Source organism: Chiloscyllium punctatum, chromosome 11, assembly GCF_047496795.1.
Source record: "Chiloscyllium punctatum isolate Juve2018m chromosome 11, sChiPun1.3, whole genome shotgun sequence".
Classification (NCBI taxonomy): domain Eukaryota; kingdom Metazoa; phylum Chordata; class Chondrichthyes; order Orectolobiformes; family Hemiscylliidae; genus Chiloscyllium; species Chiloscyllium punctatum.
Genome location: NC_092749.1, coordinates 107573251 through 107588112, shown reverse-complemented (window position 1 = coordinate 107588112; position 14862 = coordinate 107573251). Strand labels below are relative to the sequence as shown.

The 14862-nt window shown below is 41.3% G+C and overlaps 1 protein-coding gene and 1 long non-coding RNA gene across 16 annotated transcripts in view; one reads left to right on the top strand and one right to left on the bottom strand.

Moving 5' to 3' along the window:
- The window catches only part of plcb4a (phospholipase C, beta 4a), a 560059-nt gene that overhangs the window by 107342 nt on the left and 437855 nt on the right, over positions 1-14862 (bottom strand). For all 15 annotated transcript variants that reach the window (XM_072581470.1, XM_072581466.1, XM_072581480.1 and 12 more), the window contains 5 exons: positions 12582-12684; positions 9921-10085; positions 8457-8661; positions 5305-5393; positions 1860-2010 (listed from right to left, as the gene is read on the bottom strand). In XM_072581470.1, the coding sequence (XP_072437571.1) occupies positions 1860-2010; positions 5305-5393; positions 8457-8661; positions 9921-10085; positions 12582-12684 (713 nt within the window). The remainder of the gene's footprint in view (positions 1-1859; positions 2011-5304; positions 5394-8456; positions 8662-9920; positions 10086-12581; positions 12685-14862) is intronic.
- LOC140483306 (uncharacterized) overlaps positions 1-14862 on the top strand; it is a 130890-nt gene that overhangs the window by 90398 nt on the left and 25630 nt on the right. The gene's annotated exons all lie outside the window — the stretch shown is intronic.

Genomic DNA, 14862 nt, shown 5'->3' with positions numbered 1-14862 from the left:
GACTTTCTCTTAGCAATTTTCTACAGCGCAATTTTCGTAAACGGTTTCCCATAACGTGATTTGCTCTTGCGCGACTGTGGCGTTATAGCAGAATGGACTGTATTCATTGACAATCTCATACTCAACTTTATCATTATGACAATGGGAGGGAAGGAGCCAAAGTCCATAAAAGACTATTGGCGTCTTCCTCCATTATTCTAATTTATTAAACAGCGTAATAGTGGTAAGGGCTGGATGAGGCACGTAAGTGGCCATTAAGACCATAAGATCTAGGAGCAGAAGTAGGCCATTCAGCCTGTCAAGTCTGTTCTGCCTTTCAATGAGATCATGGATGATTTGATAGCCCTGGGGGCTCCATTTTCATGCCCTTTTCCCTTAACCCTTGATTCCCTTACTGATTCAAAATCTGTCTCTCTCACCCTTGAATATACTTAATGATCCAGCCCCATTAGCCTCCTGATTAGATTAGATTCCCTACAGCATGGAAACATGTCCTTTGGCCCAACAAGTCCACAATGACCCTCCAAAGAGTAACCCACCCAGACCCATTTCCCTCTGACTAATGCAGCTAACACTATGGGCAATTCACCTGACCTGCACATCTTTGGACTGTGGGAGGAAACCAGAGCACACAGAGGAAACCCACGCAGACTCCACACAGACAGTCGCCCACGGTTGGAATCGAACCTGGAACCCTGGTACTGTGAGGCAGCAATGCTAACCACTGAGCCACTGTGCCTTCTGTGATAAAGAATTCCATAGCTTCTCTATCTTTTGACAGAAGAAATTCCTCCTCATTTCTGTTTTAAATGCACAACCTCTTTTTATGAGGCTAATCTCCCCCAAGGGGAAACAACCTGTCCACATCTACCTTTCTAAGTCCTCTACGAATCTTGTGTGTTTCAATATGGTCACCTGTCATTCTTCTCTATTCTAATAAGTATAGGGCTAACCTATTCAACTTCATCTTACATGGCAGTTCCTCCACAACAGAACCAGCCTACTAAGCCTTCACAGGACAGCTTCCAATGCCAGTCCATCCTTCCTTCAATAAGGGGCCCAAAAACTGTCCATGGTATTCCATATAATGGACAGGTTGAATAGGCTGGGGCTATTTTCCCTGTAACATCAGAGGCTGAGGGGTGACCTTAAAGAAGTTTATAAAATTATGAGGGGCATGGATAAGGTGAATAGCCAAGCTCTTTATCCCACGGTGGGGGGGGGGGGGGGGGGAGAGTCCAAAACTAGAGGGTATAGATCTAGGGTGAGAGAGGAAAGCTAAAAAATGGACCTAAGGGGCAACTTTTTCATACAGAGGGTGGTATGTGGATGGAATGAGCTGCCAAAGGAGGCTGGGACAATTACAACATTTAAAAGGCATCTGGATGGGTATGTGAATAGGAAGGGGTTGAGAAGGATTCCGGCCAAATGCTGGCAAATGGGACTAGATTAATTTAGGATATCTGGTCAGTATGGATGAGTTGGATCGAAGGGTTTGTTTCCATGCTGTACATCTCTATAGCTCTACGACTAGAGTCAAGTGTAGTTAAGTGGTGGGCGGAGCAACAAATGCTTCCACACAGCCCTCCCTTCCTAGACCCGGAGACAGATTGGGGGTGGGCAGGTGACATACCCAATCCTCCCCTCCCACCACTGCCTTCAAACTCTTCGGCAGGGAACTTAAAATGCAGCCCAACGTGGAACTGTTACCCAACCTAGATGCCAGCGGGAATGTTTTTGCCCAAAAAACCATTCAATATCTGCAAACTCAACAAGATTTAAGGCTTCCAAACCAATAAGACTAAATTAAGAAGACAAACACCAGTTTAAAAAAAAGCACCATTGTCCTGGATTCTCACCTTTCTTTGCATCGTTTCCAGTTCCTTGTCCTGACGTTGAGTTCTGCCTCAGTTCTGAGCTGCTTTGTGGTGTGACGCTTGCTTTAACCGGATTAGATTTCCCTTTCTTATCATTTTTGGAGGTGTCGTTTGGCACATCTGCTATATCACTCTTGAAGTACAAAGTAAACAAAATGCCAAGCATGACAAAACAATCCACTAACTGATGTTCTACATTAAGAAACCTCACCCAAACTGGTCATCTTGGAAACTAGGATAGAGCTACATAAATTTAAACTCTGCAAGAAATATTCTCAAGTCTTATCGACCAGTTGTTAGGTTTACAAATACGGGTGTGCGACTTACTTATGTACATAATTAAAGTCGGTTCTGATGTAACATGACAATCCCATTCTCATGCGATTTCGCGTTATAAGAAAATCGTGCAGTAGCCTCGCTATGTAATGGGACCAGAATCACGTTATAACCAAAGTTCACGTTCTACAAGTAAAAGTTTAAATTTTTCAATTGCATTAAAGCCAATTCACGTTGAAGAAACATGTGTTACAGCAGAACCTACTATACATTTTTATGATCACATTATTAAAAACATTATTGTTGGATATGATAGATATTAATCGGGCGCAATCTTTCCCCTTGGCCACAGCTGCAAGTTACAGGTTACCTGACCTCAGGATGCCTATAAGATATAGGAAAGGCCTTCATTTTCCTGCCTTTGGCTCAATGCATTTCCAGTAAAGACCATGCACTAATGCCATTGCTGAACCTCCCTATTTTGACCTTCATAACATCGCCTGAATTCAATAGTCTCAGCTTTTCTGATGCTGAGACTCTCATCTGCACCTTAGTGAACTTTAGATTTTATTTTTCAGTAATGCAGTCTGGGCTGGACCCTCAAATTCCAATTTATGTTGCCCAAATGCCTCACATTCACGTGAAATCTTGATCATTCATGTACCTTGTATATGATGACCAACACTGGGTCCTGGCTAAACAAGGTCTTGCTCTTGAATTCCTCATCACTGTTTTCAAAACACTTCCCATTCTCACCCCTCTCTATCTTTATCATGTCCTCCAGCCCCACAACTCTCTGTAGTATTGGCACTCATCTCATCTTGTCCTCCTGAGCATCCAAATTGGTTTCTAGTTGCCTGAGCCTTAAACTCTGGAATTCCCTCCTTAAACCTCTCCTGCTCTTTTTCCTGCTTAGGATGCTTCTTAAATCTAACTTCTGTGACCAAGCGCTGAGTCAGCTGGTGCAATATCTCCTTATCTCGCTCAATTTCATAATCTCTTTTATATTACTCCTGCGAACTAACTTAACATGTTTGATCATATTGAAGCGTGAGTGAAATCTTCACCAAATCTTTCAGCACCCCTCTGAATAGTTCCATCAATTCTTGCTTTACTCCTCTATAAACTATTGTATGGAAGTTAAAGAATGCAATCAGTAAAGTAATTAAGGGTTGCATGGATTAGTGGAATTGAGGATTATCAGATCAGCCATGATCTCACTCATTGACAGAGCAGACTTGATGGGCTGTATGGCCTACTTCTACTCCTAGATCTTAGGATCTAATGGAATGGTACACACGCTCCTACCAGTTCACTTCATCTCTGCTTTTGGCAGGTTACTACATAGTCATGCAATGGTGCTGCATGATTAGAGATTAATGACATTTCCAACGACTACTCTGCTGATGAATTACAACTCAGCCACCAAAAGCTGCTTGGCAATTCCTGCAGAATCACATTTAAAAATGTGTGCCTGAACTGGAGGTGAAATAAAGGGGTGGTAAATATAAACTGCTGATTTTGATAAATTGATTTAGGCCTGAAATAAAGGTTTGTTTCCTGCAATAATCCTTTTTCTTTCCTTGCTCTCTAAAACGATTGGACTATGATGTCTGTCTCTGGGACAACCCTGCAGTAACTTACTCAAGAGTTTGGCACGTGAAAGTTGGCAGTTGTTTGATGCTGGTGTTATCGCATTTCAGCCTCATCCGATCTGCATTCAGCATCTATTTAGAACAGTGCAGCAGAGTATAGGTCCTTTGGCCCTCGATATTGTGCTAACCTTTTATCCTACTCTAAGATCAAAATAACCTACACTCTCTTCATTTTACTATCATAATTTCATGCATCTAAGATTGAATCTTCATGATCACCCAAAAGATATGTTTACAATGTGAACCAGGAGCAAAGTGAGAACATTTTGTTAAAGGACATCTTCCCAATATGATTCTAACTCCAACCAATCTTGCCGGAGGTGGGGATCTGATTGGCAGAGTAGATTAGTAATTAGCTTCAACTTGGGGTCTACCTGGTTATACCACTGGGACCTTGCTGATAACCAACAGGCCTGAATGCTCCTGTGTTGAGGTTTAAGTTCAGCAGTTATTTACAAATGACCTCCCAGAAATAGGCATTGGGTCCAGAGAATTCTCCTTTAAAACTCAAAGCTGTAGTATATAGAGCTATGGCCCCCAGTCAATCCTGAGGAAAGGCTGCCTCTCTACATCCATGACCTGACTATGACAACATTTCTTTATTTAGAGACTTCACCAACTCTTCAGAAGCCAATTCCAACTTCAGGTGTCCTTGTGCTTTCTGACCTATCCTGGTGGCACCATCTCTCCTGGTAATTCCGCCAACTAAACATCACTGGTGAACCTGTCTGTTCCCTGTTCTGCCAGACAATCTTAATTGGACGGAGATCTTGGAGGCAGTTTCTGAACTGGTCATCTCCAGGAATATCTCCATCTCTGATGTCCCCACTTGATCACTACCAGGCTCCCAACCTGGAAGTTGAGTTTGCTTTAAGAGTCCAGATGATCCAGTGATTAAGATCTGGTCATTAACCTCCCTTTCAAATCCATCAAGGATCTATTCATGAGTTAAAAACCCGGCTGATTCAACCCGCAATGTGATGACTGAGCACAAGCCAGCGATTAAAGATTCCATTCTGTGTGATCCACAGAGTGCACTTAAGAAAGAAAGAAAAATGTGGGCAATTACAATTCTTTTAATTTTGAAACACACCAGCTCCTAGGCTTGAAAATAAGCCAGGGAAATCTCAATCAGTGACAAATTACAAAATTGTCTGGATAACATAATTCTTAGATTCCTTGTATTGACAAACCACATTATATCTCAACTTAAAATGCAGTGAAACCTCCAATTTCTGCACAAGTACAACGCACTGGAAAGTAACATTGGATATTAAAGGATTCATTCTTAATAGTTCTTCATTATTAGGAAGATTGCACTCAGAAGCCATGTTTTGACTTCAAGCTCCTCAACAGACATTTGCATCTGTTGTTTGGTATGTTTCTCTTTTGACTAACATTCATGAGGGAAAATAAACTATTTGCAAACTTATTCAGAAGGAAGATTATTCAATCATCTGCTATTCAGTGTAAATGTTTAAGTATTTTTTACGTACAGTTTCGATTCCCATTGCCCTCATTTGGTCAGCTCTCTTTTCCATTACCGACAGAAACTTCTTTGGATCTGATAAAGCGTCAACGATATCTGATGAAGAAGAGAAAAGCCTTAAAGAGGTTCGAAAAGAAATAACACCGAATGCTATTATTTTCAAGGCAAGGATTGTTGCAAGGATAAACACTAGGTCATCTGGAGTCCAGACATCAAGATTAGCCAGACACCTCTAATGCTTTGATTTGCTCTTTGTACAGTAGATTAAAATATTATATTTAAATTCATACAGATAGGTTTTCATACGTACCACATAAAGTTGTGTAAAAGAGACCAGACTTTTAGGAATTGACTTTTACCTATGTACTGAAAACAATAAATGCTGGGGATCACAGGGGGTCAGACAGCATCCATGGAGAGACAGCAAGCTAACATTTCGAGTCTAATGACTCTTCATCAGAGCTTGACATACGTAATACTTTTGAGGGGTTCAAATCCATGTTGGGTTTTTGCAGCTGCCAATAATGACAGTCGTTGCTGACCATGGTCCTGAATTCAGCAGGGAACAGCTACCCCAGGCAGTCTACTGGTAGTTCTGATGTTTAAATGAGAAAAGAGTTCAGAGCTAATAAACTTTTCCCACAAGTCTTACTCCTAAAACTAAAACAGGGTCTGTGAAAAAAGGATTTTGTCCTTCAAAAGTCGGGGTTGCCTATTACACAAGAATGATGGTTACTTCAGCATGCACAGTAGATCTTAGAGAAGAACAGGAAGACAGAGAGATTTAAGTACTTACAAAGGAATTTTGAACTTGACTTGTATTAATCGTGAGAGAATAAATTCACATGGAGGGGGTTTAAAGTACAGAGGGAATTTAAGACTTGGGTGTCGGGATGCCGAAACTGTGTGAGTCAAAAGTATGGGGTGGGATTTAAACATAGATGAAATAGGCACCAGGAATTTTGGATAAGTTATTTTGATTTGATTGATTGTAGTCACATGCACCTAAATACAGTGAAAAAGTTTTGTTTTGCGAGTAGTATAGATGGATCATAGCAAACAAGGACATACAGATCATAGAGTGCTTAAACGGAGCATGGCGTACGAGATTACGGCTGCACAGGAAGTGCACAAAGCAAGATTAACGTTAGCGAGGACAACATTATTTGAGGTTAGAGCAGTCTAATAACAGCAGGGAAGAAGCTGATCTTGAATCTGTTGGTGCATATGTTCAAACTTCTGTATCGTCTGACTGATGGAAGAGTGTTGATGGAAAGGAAATCAAGGGATTCTGGTTTTATGAAGATGTGGGTGTACTGTACCTTTAAGAGAGTTAAAAGCTAACAGAACTACATGACAACACCAAGTGTTCTGAATAAGATACAATGTAACATGTGGTCCAGCTACTGGGGTAGTTAGGGCAGCTGGTTGCCTGGAGACAGAAACAGATTCGGATTAAGCCAATCAGTTTAAATTATACCCTGAAAAATACCAAATTCCAATCAAGTTTGAATTGAATATATTGACAATCTTAAAAGCCAATGACACAATCCGATGCTTTGGGGATATAAGACCGGGGAAAATCGAACAGTTAGGAGGAGAACTGCTATGCCACTAGCATGTGGAGATTACCCAAAAACTAGCTCTCTTAAAGGTATTTTTATCGATCCGTGACCTGTGAAGCATAATCCCTAAGAAGAAAAGAAGACACAGGAAGATCCAAATAGAAGATGCAACAGTTGGCTGGTTTTGAAAACTTAAATTTTTGGTAAATCTTAACCGAGGTTTTTATTGGACTAGTATTATAGAAGGGAAGCTAAAAGGCAGGTTAGAGGAGTGAGTTGTAAATAGTTGTTAGTTAATTATTCTCTGTTATACTTTAAGAAATAAAGTTGTTAATTTTTACTTTAAATAGTTCTTGGCCTCTCAAATTTTCACAGATTACTGCACGGGATAAACCTTTTCTTTGTTGCTGGTATAAATTAAGCAGGAGGGTTTACCCCATGTCGTAACATTAGCCTGGTGAACACTAGAATTACCAAGCCTGGAGGCAACTAAGGCAAAACTGGGAGAGTTCCAGCAGCAAATGAGCTCAGGTGGAGGCAGAAGTGAACAGTGTATGCAGAGGTGAAAGTAGTCAATCTTTGTGAGGGATGAACTCAAACATTAGACCTAGTCAAGCATGACAGGAAATGGAAAATCTGACCTGGAGGCTTCCAAATTTATACATGTCACAGAAAACGGGACTGTCATTCAAATCTAAACAAGTAAAACCATTATTGAAAATAAAAGCATGCCAATGGCTCAGTAGCATCGGTGACATGCATTAGATACCCATAGAGCATGGGTCCCAGATTCAATCCCTGATTGTAGGCAGCCAGTCATTTGGAATGCCACCACTGGCATCAGTGCCCTGCTGTCACTGTCCAACAACGCTCTGGAAAATGAATACGCTTACCAGTGTGGGGCTCAGCTGCAACACCCTCATTGCGATACAGCATGCTGAGAGCCTGGGTCCAAACTCAGTGATGGGCACTGAGCCAAGGTGTGGAAGGCCACTCTCAGAGCTCTCAGGAGAGACTGAGTGGACCATTAAAAAAGGCAATGTAAATATAGCAGACAAAATTGCCAAAATTGCCTGATAGAAACTTCTAGTTTGTAAATTATTCCCATGGAACATATACTCAGACGATTTAATTCTGCCACTGTCAAAAGTTGTTACAGACAGTACAGGCAGAAGATCCTTTATCCGAACATCCAAAAACCGAAAAGCTCTGAAATCCGAAGGTTTTTTTTGTGAGGTTTTTTTCTAATTAGCAAGGTTGTTTGGCAAGCAGTTAACCCCAAATTGACACCCACTTGATGTGTGTCACTCAGATGCGACGTGGCCAGGATGGGGCGTGGCCAGGTATGTTCTTAGTTAGAAGTCTGCTTCTCCAGTAAGATTTTTAAAAATTTCACCATTAAACTGTCACATTCTGAAAAAGCGAAAAATTCTGAAGTCCGAAAAACAGCTGGTCCCGAGCATTTCGGATAAAGGATCCTCTATCTGTACAAATGTTGCTTTACGTTTCAATTGTCATTCACTTAGTGGTCAACCTTGCAGTCCATTCTCATTGTAAGATAATGCGAACTGATATAAGAACTTGACAGTCTCACCTCCAAATCCATCGGGGACATAGGTTTTGAGTACAATATTACAAAAGACCGTGGGTAACGATAAGGGCTTATTGCCCTCATTTCTGAGAGATATGTGCCGGTAGCCAGCTTGCAGACCGTCCAAAGGAAGGATTCTTTGGCCAATCAGCCTGTTGTTGTCATCATAAACTGCTATTCTCAACACTGCGAGGTCTGGCAGAATGACCTGAAAAATGAACCAAATTCTGACTTTGTTTTCACTACCGAAATAAAATTAGTTTCACAACTCAAAAGAAAATGATACAATTGCACTGCATGCTAACGCAACGAAGACTGTGCATTGTGAGTCAAGACTTAAACTATATTAATGGTACTTCTGAACAGAGCAGATTTTATGCCAGAATTTTTCTCTTCATAGAGTCATAGAGATGTACAGCATGGAAACAGATCCTTCGGTCCAAGCCGACCAGATATCCCAACTCAATCTAGTCCCATTTACCAGCACCCGGTCCATATCCCTCCAAACCCTTCCTATTCACATACCCATTCAAATGCCTCTTAAATATTGCAATTGTGCTAGTCTCCACCACTTCCTCTGCATGAAAAAGTTGCCCCGTAGGTCTCTTTTATATCAATGGAGTAATTTAATTCTACACTTCAACTTCCCACTTGCTTTTGAGAAGCACATCATCCATTCGAAGCAGTTTGCTTTCTTTTCCAAAGTGACTCCACAAAGCTAATAGTTTTATGGATTTGTCTTGATTTGGATGGTGACTGGAAAGGAAGTGTCGAGCTCAGTTTAGTGGTGACCCACAGTCTTTCTTCATAGTCCACATCAAACTGGTTCTGGCTCCATGTTCCGGCTGGAATCCTTTTGGTCAGATCCCCGCCTGCTATCAGGCGAAGCGTAGCTCAGGGGTCTACACTCTGTCCAGCACTCTCCTAAAGTGGCAATCAGCACCCTATCTAAATCACAGGATCACACTCGGCCAAACCCATACCAAACCCACTCCCTGACGTGGATTTTAAAAATAGCACTGCTGCCTAGCTCTGAGGGATATATCATCCTTAGGGAGATTAGCATTGTCACGCTGACACTGGGACTAGGCTACTTAGATATCAGCCACTATTTGCTTGGTGCTACCATATGTTTGCACAGGAGGTCTCAAAACTGACTGTGCTATTCATGATTCACGTTCAGGAACTATATAAGCCTTTGCCTCTCCCATATTGAGTGACACAACAGCTCTTGTTTTCTCTTAACCCCAACCCTAAATCCCTCTCCAATGCCTATCCCACCAGTTAGAATAAAGCATGACTCATTGGGTTTAAAAATGAGATTAACTGGACAGTTCTTTCATGGGCTGCATAACTTCCTTGGGTGTGATGTGATTCTGTACTTCACCATCCCGCAGGCAAACATTCCCATTCTATTTCTGTAACATCAGACTTGGAACCAATTTAAGCACCGCATCTCTAACCTACCTTTCGAAACACAAATGGTTCCTCGTTATAAACAGGGTTCAATCCATTGTTCATCACCATTCGTGTTCGGAACTCCTTTCGAATAGTGTCAGTCGGTAGGCCATACATATCTACTTCTACGTATGTGCCGATTTTCTTATCTGATAGAAATTGGCCTGATATTACCTAGAAACGAGAAAGACATTTATGTAATTACAGGCTAACAAATACTTTATCATGCAACCGTATCCTTTTAAGTGTTCACAAGATGTGGGCATTGGGAGTGGTTACGGCCCATTCCTATATACCCTTAAGAAACTGTTGTTGAGTTACCTTCTGGAACTATTATGCATGAATGTCTCTCATAGTGGTTATCTGATACAACATAATGGCTTGCTAGACTATTTCAGAGGGTTGTAACTGGTTAACTATGTTAGCTATGGGTCTGGAGTCACAGGTAGGCCAGAATAAGACAGGATGGCAAATTTCCTTCCCTAAAAGATATCAGTAAACCAGATGAATTTTTACAACAATCCAGTAGTTCTTTGATCAATATTTTAACTGTGCTGGGAACACATATATTTATGCATTATGAAAATTGGAAAATGGGAAGTTTGGATACTTTCTGGGTTAGAAAGGATTTAACATGTGAATTCTTGGAGTTCAAACATCAAAGGTCAAAAGATCATTCATGAAAAGCAACACTGGATAGCTGCCTGTAGTATTTTGGTGGGGCACACAGAGTTTGGGAGCTTGATTGAAGTTCTGTAGAGTGAGAACATCAATTCCTCAGTTTTCCTATTCTAGTCAGTAGTATTAAAAAGGCATCTACTGTGAGCCATCTTAAGTTAGAGGCAATCTTCTTCTGCTTGAGTTCTCTGTCCAAAGCAAATTCGACTCCACCATGTTTAGGATGAAAGGAGGATTCCAAATCCACTTCATCTCGAATGGGGATAGACCCCATTTTGTTGGCGTCAATCTGATTGACACCAACCATCCTGCCAACTGGATCTAGAATATCATCTTTGAATTTAAAGGAGGCTTAATAACTGCCTTGATCTATTAACCATATCTCAGTGATAAAACAGCCATATTGCAAAAGACATTCTTTGCAGAAATCATACTGGGAACAAATGACCAATACTGTTTGCTAATTGTCTCGGTATTCATGGGAATAGTTTAGCATGTTTGATATGAATTGTTCACAATGGTTTGTCTTATTGATAACTGTATTATTGTAACATTGCTTGTTTAACCACAATCCGCATCTAAACGTACGTACCATTTGTTTATAGTGGAATGCAATTTCTGGGACCAAAAGGAATTGGAGAATGGACAAATATCTCAGTTTACACAGTCTAGTTACAGGGATGGAGTACAGATAATCTTTACATGCAGCCAGTAAAAATGGTTAGTCTGTGCTATCCCTTGTGGGCACCTGTGGTTTAGTGGTAATGTCCCTACCTCTGAGGCTCAGGTTCAAGTCCCACCTTCTCCAGAGCTGTGTAATAACATCTCTGAACAGGTTGCTTATAACATGTACAGACTACTTCCCAATAGACAGTCCGGATTAGGGACAGGAGTTGAAAACTCAAGTGTTTTCATTGACATACTTACACTATCACTTCGGTGGTGTAACTCTGTAACACGGCTCAATGTAATGACAATTTTGAGATGGAAACGGGGAAAAAAGGCGTTGTTTGTCCTGGCAGTAATCAAGAGAACCTTGAGACACAAAAGATTCTCTGCTGGTTTTATTGCTTTTTGGGGCAGCACGGTGGCACAGTGGTTAGCACTGCTGCCTCACAGCACCGGAGACCCGGGTTCAATTCCCGCCTCGGGCGACTGACTGTGTGGAGTTTGCACGTTCTCCCCGTGTCTGCGTGGGTTTCCTCTGGGTGCTCCGGTTTCCTCCCACACTCCAAAGATGTGCAGGTCAGGTGAATTGGCTATGCTAAATTGCCCGTAGTGTTAGGTAAGGGGTAAATGTAGGGGTATGGGTGGGTTGTGCTTCGGCGGGTCGGTGTGGACTTGTTGGGCCAAAGGGCCTGTTTCCACACTGTAATGTAATCTAATCTATATATCATATCTTGGATAGTAAATTCTGCTTGGCTCATAAATACTGGGTGTTTGTACTTTCTTAAGACCCCTTAGTTTAAAAGTTTTATGCTTCAAAACAGTGAAGTTCCAAGGTTGAAGTGAGGCAGCTTTGCTCATGGCACCTTACACATGATTCGATACAGGCCCTATGAATATTCTAGCAGCAGGTTTTCAGAACGGTTAACGGTTGTCACATTTTCTTGGTAGATTATACATGCCTTAAAAGAATGGGGGTGGGCGGTCAATTCTGATCATAATTTTGTCCATCCCATGGAACATAATGGTGTTGCAGTGAATGACAGGTGGACAATGTAAGACATTTCCTCTGATTTCCTGAAATTAACTTCCATAAACAAATAAACCACTCTGTCATAGAGACTGAGAGACAAATAGTGCTATCAAAATAATAAAGAAGCTATGAGCAGGAGGTCTTTCCTGTGAGACTTCGCTGTGCATAATACACTATTTTCGACATGATGTCTACAAAACTGCACAAGCTGGTGACCATGACTCTGAACTGCTTTTAGATACAATGAGGATTTAATTGGATGTGAAATAAAGTTCCTTTATTTTTCTTCTTACCTGGACAGAACAGGTTGCTGCAATAACCCCATCCACTGGAGTCTCAGAGAATGGGTCAAAGGTCCGATCAGGGCGACGCATGAAGTCAGGCTTAAGTAGGAAACTAACAAGGGATAAAAGGAATTCCAAAGAAATGAGCATTACAGTGCAAATTATGCAAATTTCTAATACAGAGCATAATCATCTCAAAAATTTAACAGTTTCTGACAAATCTATGGATAACTATCATTAGAAACAATCTGCACAAGGTTAATAAAATCATGAGGGGAGTAGATGAGGTGAATAGCAAAGTTCTTTTCCCTAAGGTGGGGAAATTCAGAACAGTTCAGAAAAGATTTATCAAGATGGTGCCAGGACTGGAAAGTTTGAGCTATAGGGACTTTTTTTCACTTGAGCTTAGAAGGTTGAAGGGTGACCTTATAGAGGTTTATAAAATCATGAGGGGTACAGATAATGTAAATAGCAATGGTCTTTTGTCTAAGTTGGGTGAATTCAAAACTAGGGGGCATATTTTTATGTGAGAGGAGAAAGATTTATAAAGGGCATGAGGGGCAAATGTTTTACACAGAGAATGGTTCGTGTGTGGAGTGAATTGCCAGAGGAATGCAGGTACAGTGACAATGTTTTAATGACTTTTGGATAAGCACATGAATAGAAAAGGTTTGGAAGGATATGGGCCAAACGCAGGCAGATGGGACTAGTTTAGTTTGGGAACATGGTCAGTGTGGACTAGTTGTACCAAAAGGTCTGTTTTCATGCTGAATAGCTCTATGACTCTCTGGTAGAGTTCAGAAAAGGTTCACTAGGATGATCCCTGATATCCCTGGAGGGATTGTCTTATGTGAAAAGGTTAAACAGGTTGGGACTCTGCCCACTGGATTTTATAAGTATGAGAGGTGCTCTCATTGAAACATACAGGGTTTTTAGGGGGCTTGACTGGGTAAATGCTGAGAGGATATTTTCTCTCATGGGAGAGTCTGAGATCGGGGGTATAGACTCAGAATAAAAGGACACCAGTTTAAGACTGAGACAAGGAAGAATTTCTTCTCTCAGAGGGTTGTGAATTTTTGGAACTCCTTGCTGCAGAGAGAGCTGTGGGGACAGAGTCCTGTGTATAAGACTGATGTTTGATGAGTTAAGGAAATCAAGGGTTGTGAAAAAGTGGACATGAGGAATGTTGGATTAGCCACGATCCTGTTGAATGGTGGAGCAGGTTCAAGGGATGGAACTGGCTACTCCTGTGTGTAACTTTCATAGTCTTATGGCCTTAAAAATATTGAAAGCCAAAACAACAAATGTGAGCAAGTTGTCAGCAAACTTTAGATGTGTACTGATTAGAAATCTAATTTGAGCCTGGCTTGGCTTTGATGTCTAATGACAGGAATGTGCACAAGGTAGGAATTGCAAAGGAACTTGCGTCCACCAAGTCTACTTACCTTTGAATAAAGGGAAGATCCTTTAGAACAGAGATATAGAAGAACATCTTCAGGCAAAGAGAGTGGTGAATCTATGGAATTCATTGGCACAGAGGGCTGTGGAAGCCAGGTCATTGAGTACATTTAAGACTGAGATAGATAGGTTCTTGATTCTTAAGGGTTACGAGCAGAAAGTGGGAGAATGGGGTTGAGAAACTTATCAGTCATGACTGAATGGAGGAGCAGACTCGATGGGCTGAATGGCCTAATTTCTGCTCCTGTGTCTTATGGTCTTATGGACTTGGGCAAATCCCCTCCGCCTGAATCACCAAGCTACAGTCAACTTTCCAAAGTGTTTGGAAGTATCCAAAAAAAAACAATGATTCTGTGACATCACCCAGGCATGTTATAATCATACTCTGGACGAGATATGCATGTTTTAAATGAGCATTTTTTCAATCTTTGTGGCGGACTGAATGAATACTTATTAAGATGAGACTTTGCATGGCTCATTGATCTGCCTTACAGATCATCAGGTGAGCTTACAGAACATGTTACGTATTAGTTTCATGGATAATTGCGGCCTTTGCGCACTCTCAAATCTTCAAATTGCTTGAGTTGAGATAACGCCTAACTCCTCTCTGTTGTACTCAATCCTTCTCACAGCCCACAGTTGTTACATTGTCCCCTGCTTCCACAACTCAAACTCATTCATGGTTTCAGAGCACAGCTCCAGCGTCAGTTTTCAATTATATTGAATATTCCCGAGAGCTGCAGCCAAAAGCCTAACTTGGCAATGATCCTGGCTGAGTTTGAAGGAGTGAGAATTGTCAGGCAGTGGCGCGTGTGAATAATTGCTCTGACAT